The sequence below is a fragment of the Apium graveolens genome, chromosome 11 (genome assembly GCF_009905375.1).
Source record: "Apium graveolens cultivar Ventura chromosome 11, ASM990537v1, whole genome shotgun sequence".
Lineage (NCBI taxonomy): Eukaryota > Viridiplantae > Streptophyta > Magnoliopsida > Apiales > Apiaceae > Apium > Apium graveolens.
In genome coordinates, this window is record NC_133657.1 from 205,550,245 (window position 1) to 205,564,932 (window position 14,688).

General features: G+C 31.5%; 3 protein-coding genes across 3 annotated transcripts; all 3 read left to right on the forward strand.

Moving 5' to 3' along the window:
• Positions 1–4,886: 4,886 nt before the first annotated feature.
• Positions 4,887–5,675, forward strand: LOC141697647 (14 kDa proline-rich protein DC2.15). The gene has a single exon (XM_074502138.1). The coding sequence runs from the start codon at positions 4,993–4,995 to the stop codon at positions 5,401–5,403; it is 411 nt and encodes a 136-aa protein (XP_074358239.1). The 5' UTR covers positions 4,887–4,992; the 3' UTR covers positions 5,404–5,675.
• A 1,786-nt stretch (positions 5,676–7,461) lies between these two features.
• LOC141697665 (14 kDa proline-rich protein DC2.15-like) lies at positions 7,462–8,175 on the forward strand. The gene has a single exon (XM_074502155.1). The coding sequence runs from the start codon at positions 7,542–7,544 to the stop codon at positions 7,968–7,970; it is 429 nt and encodes a 142-aa protein (XP_074358256.1). The 5' UTR covers positions 7,462–7,541; the 3' UTR covers positions 7,971–8,175.
• A 5,359-nt stretch (positions 8,176–13,534) lies between these two features.
• LOC141698475 (14 kDa proline-rich protein DC2.15-like) lies at positions 13,535–14,192 on the forward strand. Its single transcript, XM_074503179.1, has one exon. It carries the CDS (start codon positions 13,617–13,619, stop codon positions 14,031–14,033), a length of 417 nt encoding a protein of 138 aa, XP_074359280.1. The 5' UTR covers positions 13,535–13,616; the 3' UTR covers positions 14,034–14,192.
• The last annotated feature ends 496 nt before the right edge of the window (positions 14,193–14,688 follow it).

A 14,688-nucleotide genomic window follows, 5' to 3' on the forward strand; every position in this document is an offset into this window, starting at 1 on the left:
ACCGTTATAATAGTCGAATTTTAATATCAAAATTCACAGAGAACGACTTTGTTTATCAAACAAAAGCTAGAAAATTTTCATATACGAAGAGATCTTAATATCGGTCACTAATGATTACTAAAAATTGGGGCTGTTGGCCCATAATATCACAATTTCAAGCAAAATGGCCCAAAATCTCACATTTCAGAAAAATGACCTTTTTATCACACGAAAACGCATTTTAAGTTCCGTTCAAGGAAACGCATTTTTAATTTGCGTTTATATTAATTATAAAATTTAAAACTGAAAATTAAAATAAAAAATAAAAAATATTGAAAACGCATTTACAGAAGACATTACTATACAACACGCATGTTTTCCATGCGTTTTGTTTTTGCAAACACATTATTTTTATGCGTTTTTGTGCATGTTTTCCATGCGTTTTGTTTTTGCAAACACATTATTTTTATGCGTTTTTGTGCCAAGAAAATATATTTTTGCTGCAGGGTGGATTCGAACATGCAACCTCCCGTGCGCAGAGCTCTTATTTGCAAGGCAAAACCAATTCAACAACATGAGCATATGTGTATAATTATAAACTCATATTTTATGAACGTTTTTGTGTGAGAGAAAGGGCCATCTTTTTATCTAGTGATATTAAGGGCATTTTACTCCAAAATTATGAGAATTAGGGCCATTTTTCAAAAATTGGTCGAATTATTCACTTTTTTATCGTACTTATCATTAATTGGATGAAGCCGTTTTCCACGTGTACCTGACACGTGGAGTTATGAAATCATCTGACAATGTCGTGACCCATCACTACAAAAAAAACGGCTAAATACAACCGGTTTAAAATCGGTTGTATTTAGCTAAATTCGACCGTTTTCGATTGTATTTAGCTAAATACGACCGGTTTTTGGGCCGGTTGTATTCGCTCGAGTAATATTTAGTAAACCGGTTGTATTTAGTACTAAATACAACCGACTAAATACAACCGCCTAAATACAACCGCTTAAATACGACCGGCTAAATACAACCGATTCCGGTTAAATTTAATTTTTCAGATAAAATTTGAATCACCCGCCCAAATAATTAAATTTTTCGAAAATTTTTAAATTGCCGCCCAAAAATTTAAATTTTTTGAAAATTTTTAAATAGCCGCCCAAAAATTAAATTCGACCGAAAATGATCAAAAATAGGATTCTTAATTTCAACCGCATTCGGTTGTAATAACGAAAACCGGATTTTAAAAAAAACTCCCCGGAAACGAGAAAATTTCCCGAATCAAGTAAGTTTGCCCAGATCCATCTTATTTCGGAAACTCCGACGATCCAAAAATACAATTTTCAGTCCGATTTTCATATTTAAAACACTCAAAACTGACCAGGCAATCTCGTGTTTTTACGAAGTTAACCGATTCCGGCGATCTCAAAAAACTAACCATAATTCACAAAATATTTTTGTACCACTCTTTGTTCAACGATCTAATGATACATCACTTCAAAATACATGAATCAACAACCTAAAGTAAAAATCCAAATGCGAATTAAACTTAAAAAATGAAAAAATTTGGTAACAAATCGTTACCTCGGGGGGAGGGGGTGAGTGAGAGAGAGAGAGGGGCAGGAAAAAAAGATAAGAGGGGGAGGGTGGGATCTTGTGCGGCGGCGAGGGAAAATCTCCGACGGCGGCAGCGGCGTAGAGAGAGAGGGGGGGGGGAGAAAGAGAGAGAGAGGACGAAAAAAGAGACAGGAGGGAAGGAGGGGGTGAAATCTTGTGCGTCGGCGGGGAGGGGATCAGAAGAAGAAGAAGATGTGAGGAGATTTGGGTGGAAGAATGAGGAAGGAGTGATTGTGCGGGTGAAAGAAACAGAGGTGGGGGGTTGGTGGGTGGGGGAGGGGGGTTACAAAACTTTGTTTTATATTTTTTTTTTTTACTTGTAATCTAAAGATGATCGTTGGATTATACATTATAGTTAAATTTGGTACGTTGATCTTATTCACGCGGATCGCTGACATGGCGGTAAATTTTACTGTATTTGGTTGAATTTAGGAGTGTCAGTTTAATTAATTTATTATAATTAATTAATGTATCGTATGATAAATAAATTTCTCGTAATTTCAATGACATAAATAATATAATTATTTAACCTTTTTTTTAAAAAATATTATAATACTATAAGATTATTATTTATTTAAAAACTTACTATTTTAGCTAAATTTTGAATATTTATCTTTTTTAACCATTTTAAATTTTAACATCCCGTAGATCGTACATTATTTGTTTATATTTTTTTTAAAAAGTATAATGCATGCAGCATGCGGGCATGCAACTTTGAATTTTTTGTTATGTTTTTTAAATTAATTACATAATTATTCAGTTTTTTTAAATATAACAAATAAAAATTTTAATCCCATATTGATGATTCGATATTTTTAAAAATATTAATGAGTGATCCAACCGTACGGATGTCAAGATTTGTAAATTTTAGTGATATGACAAAAAATTTAGAAAAAAATAAATATATTTGGTTTGTTTTTTAACAGTCAACTAGTAATTTGACTCGTACTTCTAACTAGTGTTTAATCCCATATTGATGATTCGATAGTTTTAAAAATATTAATGAATGATCCAACCGTACGGATGTCAAGATCTGTATATTTTAGTGATATGACAAAAATTTTAGAAAAAAATAAATATATTTGGTTTGCCTTTTTAACAGTCAACTAGTAATTTGACCCGTACTTCTAACTAGTGTTTAATCCCATATTGATGATTCGATATTTTTAAAAATATTAATGAATGATCCAACCGTACGGATATCAAGATCTGTATATTTTAGTGATATGACAAAAATTTTAGAAAAAAATAAATATATTTGGTTTGCTTTTTTAACAGTCAACTAGTAATTTGACCCGTACTTTTAACTAGTGTTTAATCCCATATTATTGATTTGATATTTTTAAAAATATTAATGAATGATCCAACCGTACGGATGTCAAAATCTGTATATTTTAGTGATATGACAAAAAAATTAGAAAAAAATAAATATATTTGGTTTGCTTTTTTAACAGTCAACTAGTAATTTGACCCGTACTTCTAACTAGTGTTTAATCCCATATTGATGATTCGATATTTTTAAAAATATTAATGAATTATCCAACCGTACGGATATCAAGATCTGTATATTTTAGTGATATGACAAAAATTTTAGAAAAAAATAAATATATTTGGTTTGCTTTTTTAACAGTCAACTAGTAATTTGACCCGTACTTTTAACTAGTGTTTAATCCCATATTATTGATTTGATATTTTTAAAAATATTAATGAATGATCCAACCGTACGGATGTCAAGATCTGTATATTTTAGTGATATGACAAAAAAATTAGAAAAAAATAAATATATTTGGTTTGCTTTTTTAACAGTCAACTAGTAATTTGACCCGTACTTCTAACTAGTGTTTAATCTTATATTGATGATTCGATATTTTTAAAAATATTAATGAATGATCCAACCGTACGGATGTCAAGATCTGTATATTTTAGTGATATGACAACAATTTTAGAAAAAAATAAATATATTCGGTTTGCTTTTTTAACAGTCAACTAGTAATTTGACCCGTACTTTTAACTAGTGTTTAATCCCATATTATTGATTTGATATTTTTAAAAATATTAATGAATGATCCAACCGTACGGATGTCAAGATCCTTATATTTTAGTGATATGACAAAAAATTTAGAAAAAAATAAATATATGTGGTTTGCCTTAATAAATTTTTAAAAAAATAATTATTAATTGAACGATAAATATCCAACTACCATAATAATCTTTTTTGGAAGAACTAAAATATAAATTTCGTGTAAATTTTATTCTATATTTTTTTTCAAAAATTTTCCGCCATTTTTAAAAATAATTCGACCGAAATCTGTTGAATTTAGTACAAAATTCGTTGGCGGGAAAATTCCCTCCATTTTTTGGCAAGGCTAAATTCGACCGAATGCAGTTGAATTTAGGAGCACGCCTAAACTCAACGGTATACGGTTGTATATAAATATGGTTGTATTTATTCGGTTGTAATTAGTAAGACTAAATTCAACCGAATGCGGTTGAATTTAGGAGCACGCCTAAACTCAACCGTATACGGTTGTATATATATACAGTTGTATTTATTCGGTTGTAATTAGTACTAAATTCGACCGCGTAAATACGACCGCATTTAAATACGCCCGCATGCGGTTGTATTTAGCCGCACCCTTAATTTCAACCGAAAACGGTTGAATTTAATGTCGGTTGTATTTGTGCGGTTGTATTTAGCCTTGTTTTCTTGTAGTGCATGTACTAACGTGACTGTCACGTACGTGTAATTGATCTCACAAGTATAAGTATTGACATGTCACAACCACGCTAATTGTGACCGACGACCGTTTTATAACAGTCGAAATTGATCATTAATGACTGTTGTACGGTAGGAAAGTCATTATTAATTTTTCGACCTACTTGATCGTTATCGCTCTAGATGCCTTTTCGGGTTAAGGTAAAAAATGATCCATCACAACTAACCGATTTTAATGCATTTTGGTACGTAAGTAAAAAAAATTATAGTGATTTTTTCTTTCGTTGCAATTTATTGTAATTAGAATTTTAATATCAAAATTCACAGAGAATAACTTTGTTTATCAAACAAAAGCTAGAAAATTTTCGTATACGAAGAGATCTTAATATTTATAAACTAGATTTATATGTCTAATTTACTTCACGGGACATCAATCATTTTTTGAAAGGAACATGTCTAGTTGTACATGTATTATTCAGTCACATATCCCATCCAAAAGTTTCACTAAATGTAATGTGCTCGACAGCTCAATTCTACAAACTTGTTACAAGAAACTCCCTATAAATTCATCACTAATTTCATTCCTTTTCATCACAACAAACACATTCTAGCTAAGGCTCTCTGATCAGCACTTGCTATCCCACAATATTTTCATTAGCCTTTCATTTGAATAGATGGGTTCCAAGAACAGTGCTTCAATAGCTCTCTTTTTCACCCTTAACATTCTCTTCTTTGCCTTGGTTAGTTCCACTAAGAATTGTCCTGATCCTAAGCCTACTCCTGACCCCAAGCCCAAGCCTACTCCCACTCCTTATCCATCAGCAGGAAAATGCCCTAAAGATGCCCTAAAATTAGGTGTCTGTGCTGATGTCCTCAATCTGGTTCACAATGTTGTGATCGGTTCTCCACCAACACTCCCATGCTGCAGCCTTCTTGAAGGCCTCGTTAACCTCGAGGCTGCGGTATGTCTTTGCACTGCCATTAAAGCCAACATTTTGGGGATCAAGCTCAATGTTCCTGTTGCCCTCAGCTTAGTTTTAAACAACTGTGGCAAGCAAGTTCCCAATGGCTTCGAATGTACCTAAAATTTCAAGCATCTTCTTTGTGGGTTTTATTCTTTGTGTTTATAATTGTTGTACAAGTGTGCTTTTTAAGCCAACAAAGGGTTGGTATACATTGCTTGAGTCTGGAGGAGGTTACGGGTTCTGTGAAGGTCAATGTTCGATTCCTGTATGAGTTTACTTAGCAAAAAGAAAAGTGTGATTTTTTTTTTCAATATTTGTGGGATAACAATGTATTCATCTGTTTTATAATACGCAATTTAATGAAATTTGTTATTTATTTTGTATTAAGCAATTCCCTGATCCTTACGGGCAAGAGGAGAAAATATTTGTTTGGCTAGCAACTGGCTAATAGATTCATTTAAAATATTGTAAATTTATAGAAATAAAATGTATATATGTAACAATTTAAAATCAAAGACAATTCATAAAATTTATACATTTTGATTATTAATTGTAAATCAATAAAACACTTTGAGTAATTTAAGATATTCCCTTTTCTTTTAGTGGACTTGAGGAGTACTATTTATCCTTATAAAAAAAATTAGTTACCATCGGCACATTAAGTTGCTTCTACTTACACTGTGTTACTTTATAACGTCTTCCACGTGGCTGACTCCATCATTTTTTTTATTTAATTGATGATACTTTTAATAATAAAATAATTAAATTATGACATACATAATTTTTCGTCGTAAATAATTACGATGAAAAAGTAATTCCGTCATAGGCACGCATTTTTTTCCGTCTTAATTTGGCTGTGATAAATGACCATATTTGTTGTAGTGTTAAGTTTACACAGATAGCTCCAAATTCTCCTCTTTATTTTTGACCAATCCCTGGCTCAAAACCTAACTTTTGCCCCATCCAATTCTCTCCCAAATCTTTAAGTACAAAATTTGCATTTTTAGTGTTAAAAAAATTGATCAAAGTGTTAGTTATAACTCACAAGAACAATACTATTTCATTTACTTCTTTTCAATTACTTCCCATTTTTTTAAATTACATACGCAAGTACTAGTAGTCAAATTTATGATTCCACCAGGGAGTACAAGAACTCAACTACTGCGACAACACTTTGTTGACTTAAAAGGTCGGTTAAAATAGTATTAGGTTTTGATAAATAAATTTTAATTCTTTATTCTATTATAGTTAAATGTTTTATTATATTTTGATGTTCTCTTTTGAAAATATTATTATTCCAGTTATCTTATCGGATTCTTTTTAGGGCAGGTTTGTCCCTATCCTGACCTTGCAGTATATATAATCAAATTTATATGTGTGTATATTTTCAAAGGTGTGCCCCTAGTATTGGTTGGTGTAAATGATACCCGTGACAGTATTAGTCTAGATTCAACACAAGTTCCAATACATGAAAATTTGAAAAGTATCAGTATGTCATATATATAAAGGTTAGAAAGCTCAAAAATAACCTATCATTGCTTCTGTAGAAAACCTTATGAGGTATAAGAATAGGTCACTTGTACACACAGTCACACACTCATTGATTGTTGAAAAATCATAGGTTTGCAGAATATTTCGGTTGATAGAAAGAATCTGGGAACCAAAAAATTAAGCACTAGAGAGAAACGCGATTCATTTACATCACTTTTTCATGTTAAACCTGTCAGCAGAGATTTTTCGCGGATAGTGTTGGGGATCGAGACTCGTTAAGAATATATAAATAAAATGTTGAAATGATTATAATTTAACCAAGTCTTTGATCCTATATATAGGTTAATCTAAACCTATTTGAGTAACATTTATAAACAAGGATGATGTATATAAGCTTAGCCTGATATAAAAAATTGACTTGAGAAAACGATTATAAATTATTTCAAGTTCGGTTACTAATATCGTAAATTTTACATCAGATTATCACTTAACATCTTATGCGGTGCATGAGCTGGTCCAATCTTGTTAGCAGAGACATTAGATTTAGATTTATGTGAAATAGAACATGACTATTTGTATATTATACCCCCACCATGTATTTCACTCAAAAGATCCAGATAATTTTAATGTGTTAGCCAGCTCAGTTTCTGAAATCATGTCGAAAAATTTACCCTATAAATTCATCTCTTTCACAACAAACTTCTCCATCAGAACAAGAACACAGACTTCTAAAGCTCTGATCAATACTTGCAATCCATTTGGAAAAGATGGGTTCTACAAACACTGCTTCAGTAGCTCTATTTTTCGCACTTAACATTCTCTTCTTTTCGCTAGTGAGTTCATGTGACACTTGCCCTGGTCCTTATAAGCCTAAGCCCAAGCCTACTCCATATCCAGCAAATCCGACACCACTTCCATATCCTACACCATCAGCAGGAAAATGCCCTAGAGATGCCCTAAAATTAGGTGTCTGTGCTGACGTTCTCAATTTGGTTCACAATGTTGTGATTGGATCTCCACCAACACTCCCATGCTGCAGCCTTCTTGAAGGCCTTGTCAACCTTGAGGCCGCGTTATGCCTTTGCACTGCCATTAAAGCCAACATTTTGGGGATCAAGCTCAATCTCCCTATTGCTCTCAGCTTAGTTTTGAACAACTGCGGCAAACAAGTCCCAAATGGCTTTGAATGTACCTAAAGTTACTCTTGGCCTGGCTCTGGATCCTAAAATAATGCTTCATTGTTGAAGCATTGTTAAAGTGTGCTATTGTTATTTGCATTGTTAAATTACTTTAACTGCTATTGTTAAAGTGTGCTGTTTCTACTTGCAATGTTGGCAAACAATTCATTTGCAAATTTTATGAAAATTAGAGCGGAAATTAATACCATTATTGTTTTTATTCTGTCTTTTGGATTCTAACTTTATAGTTGGTTGCATGAGTATCATTTAATGCTGGTTCACTGAAAAGTGGACTCCAGTTTGAGCCTGTTTGGATGCTCTGAAGGTAGGGGTGAGCATCGGTCGGTTTGGACGGTTTGGAGGGTCCAAACCGAACCAAACCGAAATTAGCGGTTTTCCTAAAATCCAATCCGAAACCAAACCGTTATATGAAAAAACCAAACCAAACCAATCCGTTTAAAACGGTTCGGTTCGGTTCGGTTCGGTTTGGTTTCGGTTTAAACCGTTTTTCCTATAAAACAAAGTTAGAAATTAAATTAAACTTGAAATTATAAATAAGAATCGAAATTTTGTACCATATTATAGAATTATATTTTCTATTATAATCATATTCAAAAAGAATATATATAAAAATAATGACTTTGAAAAATAAAAAACGACAAGAAGACGTACGAAAAAAATGCGACCAATTCTTATGCTTTTATTGAATAAAAACAAAAATAGTGAAATTATAACACATACATGAATATTTATATCTTAGAATAAAATATATTATGTTTAGTTCTTTTGTATGTTTTAGTTTACAGATATGTTGTACATAATAATTTTATTATTAATTGCACTTTACTAATATATTTAAATATTCGGTTCGGTTCGGTTATATCGGTCGGTTTGGAGGTAAAAACCGAAACCAAACCGAAAAAATTCGGTTTTTAAAATGACAATCCGTAACCGAACCAAACCGTTAGTAAACCGTAAAATTCGGTTTGGTCGGTTTGGATTGGGCGGTTTCGGTCGGTTTGGGTAATTTATGCTCAGCCCTATCTGAAGGTGTTTATATCTATTAAGTTAAAAAAGTTGGGGTTTGTAAGAAAGTTAAAATCTTTCTTAAAGATAGTTGAGTCGAGTCGAGTTTATTTTTTTTCTTAATAAACTGAGAACAACCGAACTTTTGTTATTGCACAAAAATGTGCTCGAACTTGTTAAGAAACCGAGCCGCACTCGAGTTTTAATCGACCAATAATAAGATGAGCCGCACTTGAACCCTTAACGAACAACTCATGAACAGTAATACTTAACATTAAAAAAGGTTAAAATCCACTTGGATCAAGTTATTATCGTTTTCGACAATAGAAGCTCAAACAGTAATCTATTATACCCTCAAGGGATTAAAGGATTCGTGAATTTAATATATTGGGTTAATTTTAAATCACTACAGCAAATCAAGAATCTTATGATATGTAATTAGATTTTTTTCGAGTTTTAAGGAACTAAGTTTGAGCCAGATGATTTTTAGCCGATATCGGGCTGAGTATTTGCTAAAACTGGTTAGCTTAATACACATATTTTTGTGTTTAAGCTCAAGTTCTTAATAATGACAAACAGTTCTTTTCATTTACAACTGTACATAGTGTTACAAAATTTAAGATCATCTAAAGTAATAAGTTCACAAAGAAAATTTAAAATTTGATAACTTATTTTGATTTACCCTTTATCATGGTAGAGAATTTAGAGAGTAAATTAAAGGGTTTCTTAATTGACACTTGTCAATTAACCCATAATGTCAATTTAGAGAGTAAATTAAAGGGTTTAAAAATACATCATTCATGAAATACGTTTTAGTATCAGAACATTAAGAGAATTTATTTATTAATTTTAAAAAATATTTCTACAAAAAATAATACCCCGAAACTGATTTACATATACGATCAATACCTCTAAAAACATAATTTAAAGAATAACTCAGATTGCTAAAATTCGAGGGAGATCCATAATCTGAACTCGTTAGAACTCTTTCTTATATATGGTCTCAGTACTGTTGCTTATTTAATTAGTCCCAATTTTCATGTCCTTAATAATTATATATTGGTCACCCGTGAAGCAAGTTATAAGGGACTGTAGACCTGTTTGTTTTACAGAAGTTTTAAATTCTTTTCTGTGATATTTTTTGTTCAAATTGACAATTAATTTGAACTGTTATGTACTACTCACTACTCACTAAGTCCCTTTCAATTGTTTATATTTCTGAGAAAGTGTTCGGCACGCATTTTAAGGTGCATAAAAAATATAGTTATGTAACTTATTTTTACAATTTTCTTTTTTTTAAATAAAAGTTGAATGTTTTAATTTTTATTTAGAAAAACAAAATTGTAAAATTTTTTACAGAAGTGTACTTTATATGCACCTTAAAATGTGTATCGGACACTCTCTAAAAAATCTAAATAATTGAAAGGGACGGAGGGAGTAATTGTTAGTGTCTACCCATCTGTTACAAAACTGTTCCCCTAATCTCGCGCATCAAATTGCAACATCTGAATGTATAAATTGGTGAAGCGTACACACCTTCTAATTGGAGACTGTTCTCGAATACTAATTTGTCATCGTGTTATTAACTACTTTCTCGGCCTCAGGCCTCGTGAATTAATCTGAATAAAAAAATGACACATGTTATATTCGGAAAAAAATTGGGATTCTTTCCGGTTAGTTAACATTGCTCAATTTTTTATCCTCAAACGAAATTATCAAATTAGCCAAGTAAAAACCCCCGCAATTTACCGAACATATATAACTAAGTTTTATGTAATTTTAAATTCAGTACAATCGACAACTGATAATGCACTCCAAGAGAAAAGGTCAATTGTGATTGTGAATATATTAGCTTAAATATTAGCTAACTTTTGCAACTTGATGACAACTTATGCCTATTTTTAGATAGTAATTGACTAATTAAATTAGGCTGAATTATGTTTTGTTTTGCAAATATAACCGTGCGATGCATGTTTGTCAAATTTGTTATTGCATGATGTATTGTAATATTTTGTATGGGCTATTAGTTTGTATATATGTTACAGAACCTAAAAATAAATCATAGGTTTAATTATACAATTTATGGAGGGCGGTACTAATAACAAAATTATATTATGTACTTGTCACGAAATCTATCATAATTATGTACTTAGAAGGACAAATTATGTCGTACTTAGCTTGTGTGAGCATTTTAGAACGGAATTCTTCACCACCCTAGGTATTTTGTCATATTTTTTGGGTATTTTTATGACAAATTCTGTCGCAATGGAAATTATGCGACGGATTATATCATAGTTCTGGGATTAGTTATGACGAATTATATCACAAATTAGAAACTATTTAGTATTTACAATTGATTTTTCGTCGTATTTTGTGTTTTTTTAATGATCCTTGTCATATAGTACGCGACTCACAAATAATTTGTGACATAATAATACATTGCAACGCAATAAAAATTTACGATACAAGAATTTGTGACTTTTTTTCCTTCACGAGGTTAGTCAATTACGACATATTTTTATATATTTATTATCATAACAACCCTTTTTCCTCATGTACTGATGCATCTTTTAAGTAAGATCAGATACACAAGTTGAAGTACTTGATTGACATATCTAATAATACATGTCTTCCTTCTTTTTTACTTGTGCGAAAGTGTTTTATTTCTAGTTGGAACTGCCCCTTTGGCAACATTGTTATTTCAGTAAGCTATATTATTCTTTCTAGGTCAGGCTTTGTCCATATCCTGAATAACTCACAGAATTATATCATATTTTTATATAATATTGTTTGTGTTTGGTGTTATAGATGCCCGTGACTGGAGTGGAGAACTCAATTATAACTTACGAGATAACTACATAATCTTTGGAAAATCCCATAATTTATGGTCTCTTTTATTTAAAAAGATTTGTCATCCCCTAATTCACACACATATAATGATATATTAGTTATATAATTTATGACTGAAGTAGGGTAGTGATTATAAAAATCACAACATGAATAAATCTCTAGCACCATAAACATAACTACAAAAATTTTGGCTAAATTATATTCGATAAAAAAAGTCAGCAAATTTTACTTAATTCAAATATTTTCGATCGAATTTAGGTGCGATCGAAATATTTTAATGGTATTAATAGGAAATTTCAAGTAGGGCATGGATGAACAACAACATATATCGCACAGAGACCACAATCAAATCAACAAATTAATAAGCTAATTTATTAATAAGTGAGACTTTTTTTCAAGTGCTAACTCGGTTTTACCACTTTTTGGTTTCACCGTATTTTGATTTCACTCTTTTTCATTTCTGTTATAACTTTAAGTATATATTTTTTATCCTTTTTAATTTCTCTATTACTTATAATTCTATATATATTAATTTTAACTTTTTTTTATTCTTATAAGCCATATATTTTTATTATTTTTATAGGTTGAAATCCTATTTATAATTATGTTTTAAAATAATAGGTTCATAAATTGAACCAACTAAATAGGTTCCGAAAAATATAAATCACGGCTAAGTAAATATGTCATGTGTTTTTTTTTTTTTTTAATTCAGAATTTTTAAGTTAGTTGGTGGAAATCCATTTTAATATAATATTATGAATATTATAAACATTATATTTTGATTTCACCCCTATATGATAATAAATTTGTTCAAACCGTATTATTATTACAATTCTATTTTTCCGTAAATTATTCTTGGAATGGGTACTTGACTTTATCTTAGTATGGTGACGCCGTATATTACTTTTACTAGAATCATATTTCATGTAGAGTTCTCTCTTACTTTTTTAATGAAATATAAAATTGTTGGAATTATTTTATATAATTACGATATTTCTATTTTCTGTAATATTCTTTATCATTTTTTAGTAATATATAATAAAATTGTTCGGATCATATTATGATTACAATACTTCTATTTTATGTAGAGCTCTTTGTTATTTTTTAACGATACAGTACCTGGTTTCACCGTATTTTCGTTTCAATCTAACCCTTTAATGATACTTGATTTTAATGTGTTTTGATTTACCTTTTTTTGGTTCCATCCCTAAATTTTTATTTTACGAAAAGTAATAAATTTGTTGAATTATAATATAATTACAATACTTCTACTTCCTATATAATTCAATATTATTTTTGTTAAAATAATAAATTTGTTCAGATCGTGTTATATTTACAATATTTTGTTTTTAGAACCATATATGTATTACTTTTTTAACGACACATTACTTGATTTACCATATTTTGGTTGTACGATAACCTCTCTCTCTATATATAAATAAATTAAATAAAAATTTTTTGATGCCGTACTTCGCACGAGTTATCTTGTAGTTACGAGGCAAAACGCAAATTTACCAAGAGAAAAGACAATCTTCTACCATGCAAGATATTATCTTCAAGAACGGAAGGTGTAAACATGACAATTCAGATGTCATATCCTGCGGCCCACCACATGTATTTCACCCCTCACTGTAATGTGCTTGCCAGCTAAAATTCCAAAGGCATGTCGTACTCTTCCCCTATATATTCATCCTCACTACAACAAACTTTTCCATCACAACAAAAACAAACTTCTTAACTCTTAAGGCCTGATCAGCACCTGCAATATCAATTTAATACTTCTGAGAAATGGCATACAAAAACAGTGCTTCAGTAGCCCTATTTCTAGCGCTAAACATTCTCTTCTTTTCGCTAGTTAGTTCATGTGGAACTTGCCCCGGCCCTAAGCCTAAGCCTAAGCCGAAGCCAACTCCAACTCCGTATCCATATCCGAATCCGTCAGCAGGAAAATGCCCTAGAGATGCCCTAAAATTAGGTGTTTGTGCTGATGTTCTTAATTTGGTTAACAATGTTGTGATCGGATCTCCGCCGACACTACCATGCTGCAGTCTTCTTGAAGGCCTTGTCAACCTTGAAGCTGCCCTCTGCCTTTGCACCGCCATTAAAGCCAATATTCTCGGGATCAACCTCAATCTTCCTATTTCCCTCAGTTTGGTTCTTAACAACTGCGGCAAGCAAGTCCCGAATGGCTTTGAATGCCCATAAAGACCAGTATCTTTCGTATAGTTCTTGATTTAATGTTCTATTTGTTGCATGTGTGGTGTTATTGCTGTTCAAAGTTGTATTTTCTAGTATGATATCGAATAAATCTGTTTATGTCTTTAGTGATTAATGTAATAGCAAATTTTAGTCTTAAATTTTCGATGATCTGCAGTCCAATTCTTATGTTCTTTCAACATTCAATGTTAAGACTTGACCTTCCGTATTTTACAGTACTGATTATGCAATACTGTTCTGCTGCACTGCTTAATAACTTGGGAGGCGTTTGGATACACCATGGGAAAGTCAATCGGGAATGAGAAAGGAGTGTATGAGAATGGGGGTTAATGGGAATGAGAATGAAATGGAAACCCACGAGGTACGGTGTGTTTGATTTATCCACCAAGTGGGAATGAAGTTCCCATTTCCACCACTAAATTAGTAATCAACATTGTCATTTGGGTTTAAGGTTCCGATTCCCGTTAACCGGGCACATTAACCATCAACCAAACACGCCTAGCTTGATTATCTACTGAACTGTCTTCCTTCTTCAGAGAAAAAAGTTAGAGAAGATAGAGAATGTTCAAGCATTGGGAAAAGACTCATTAGTCTCCATTTTATATCACACACAATTGATGATGTTGTAAAAACACAATTTTAT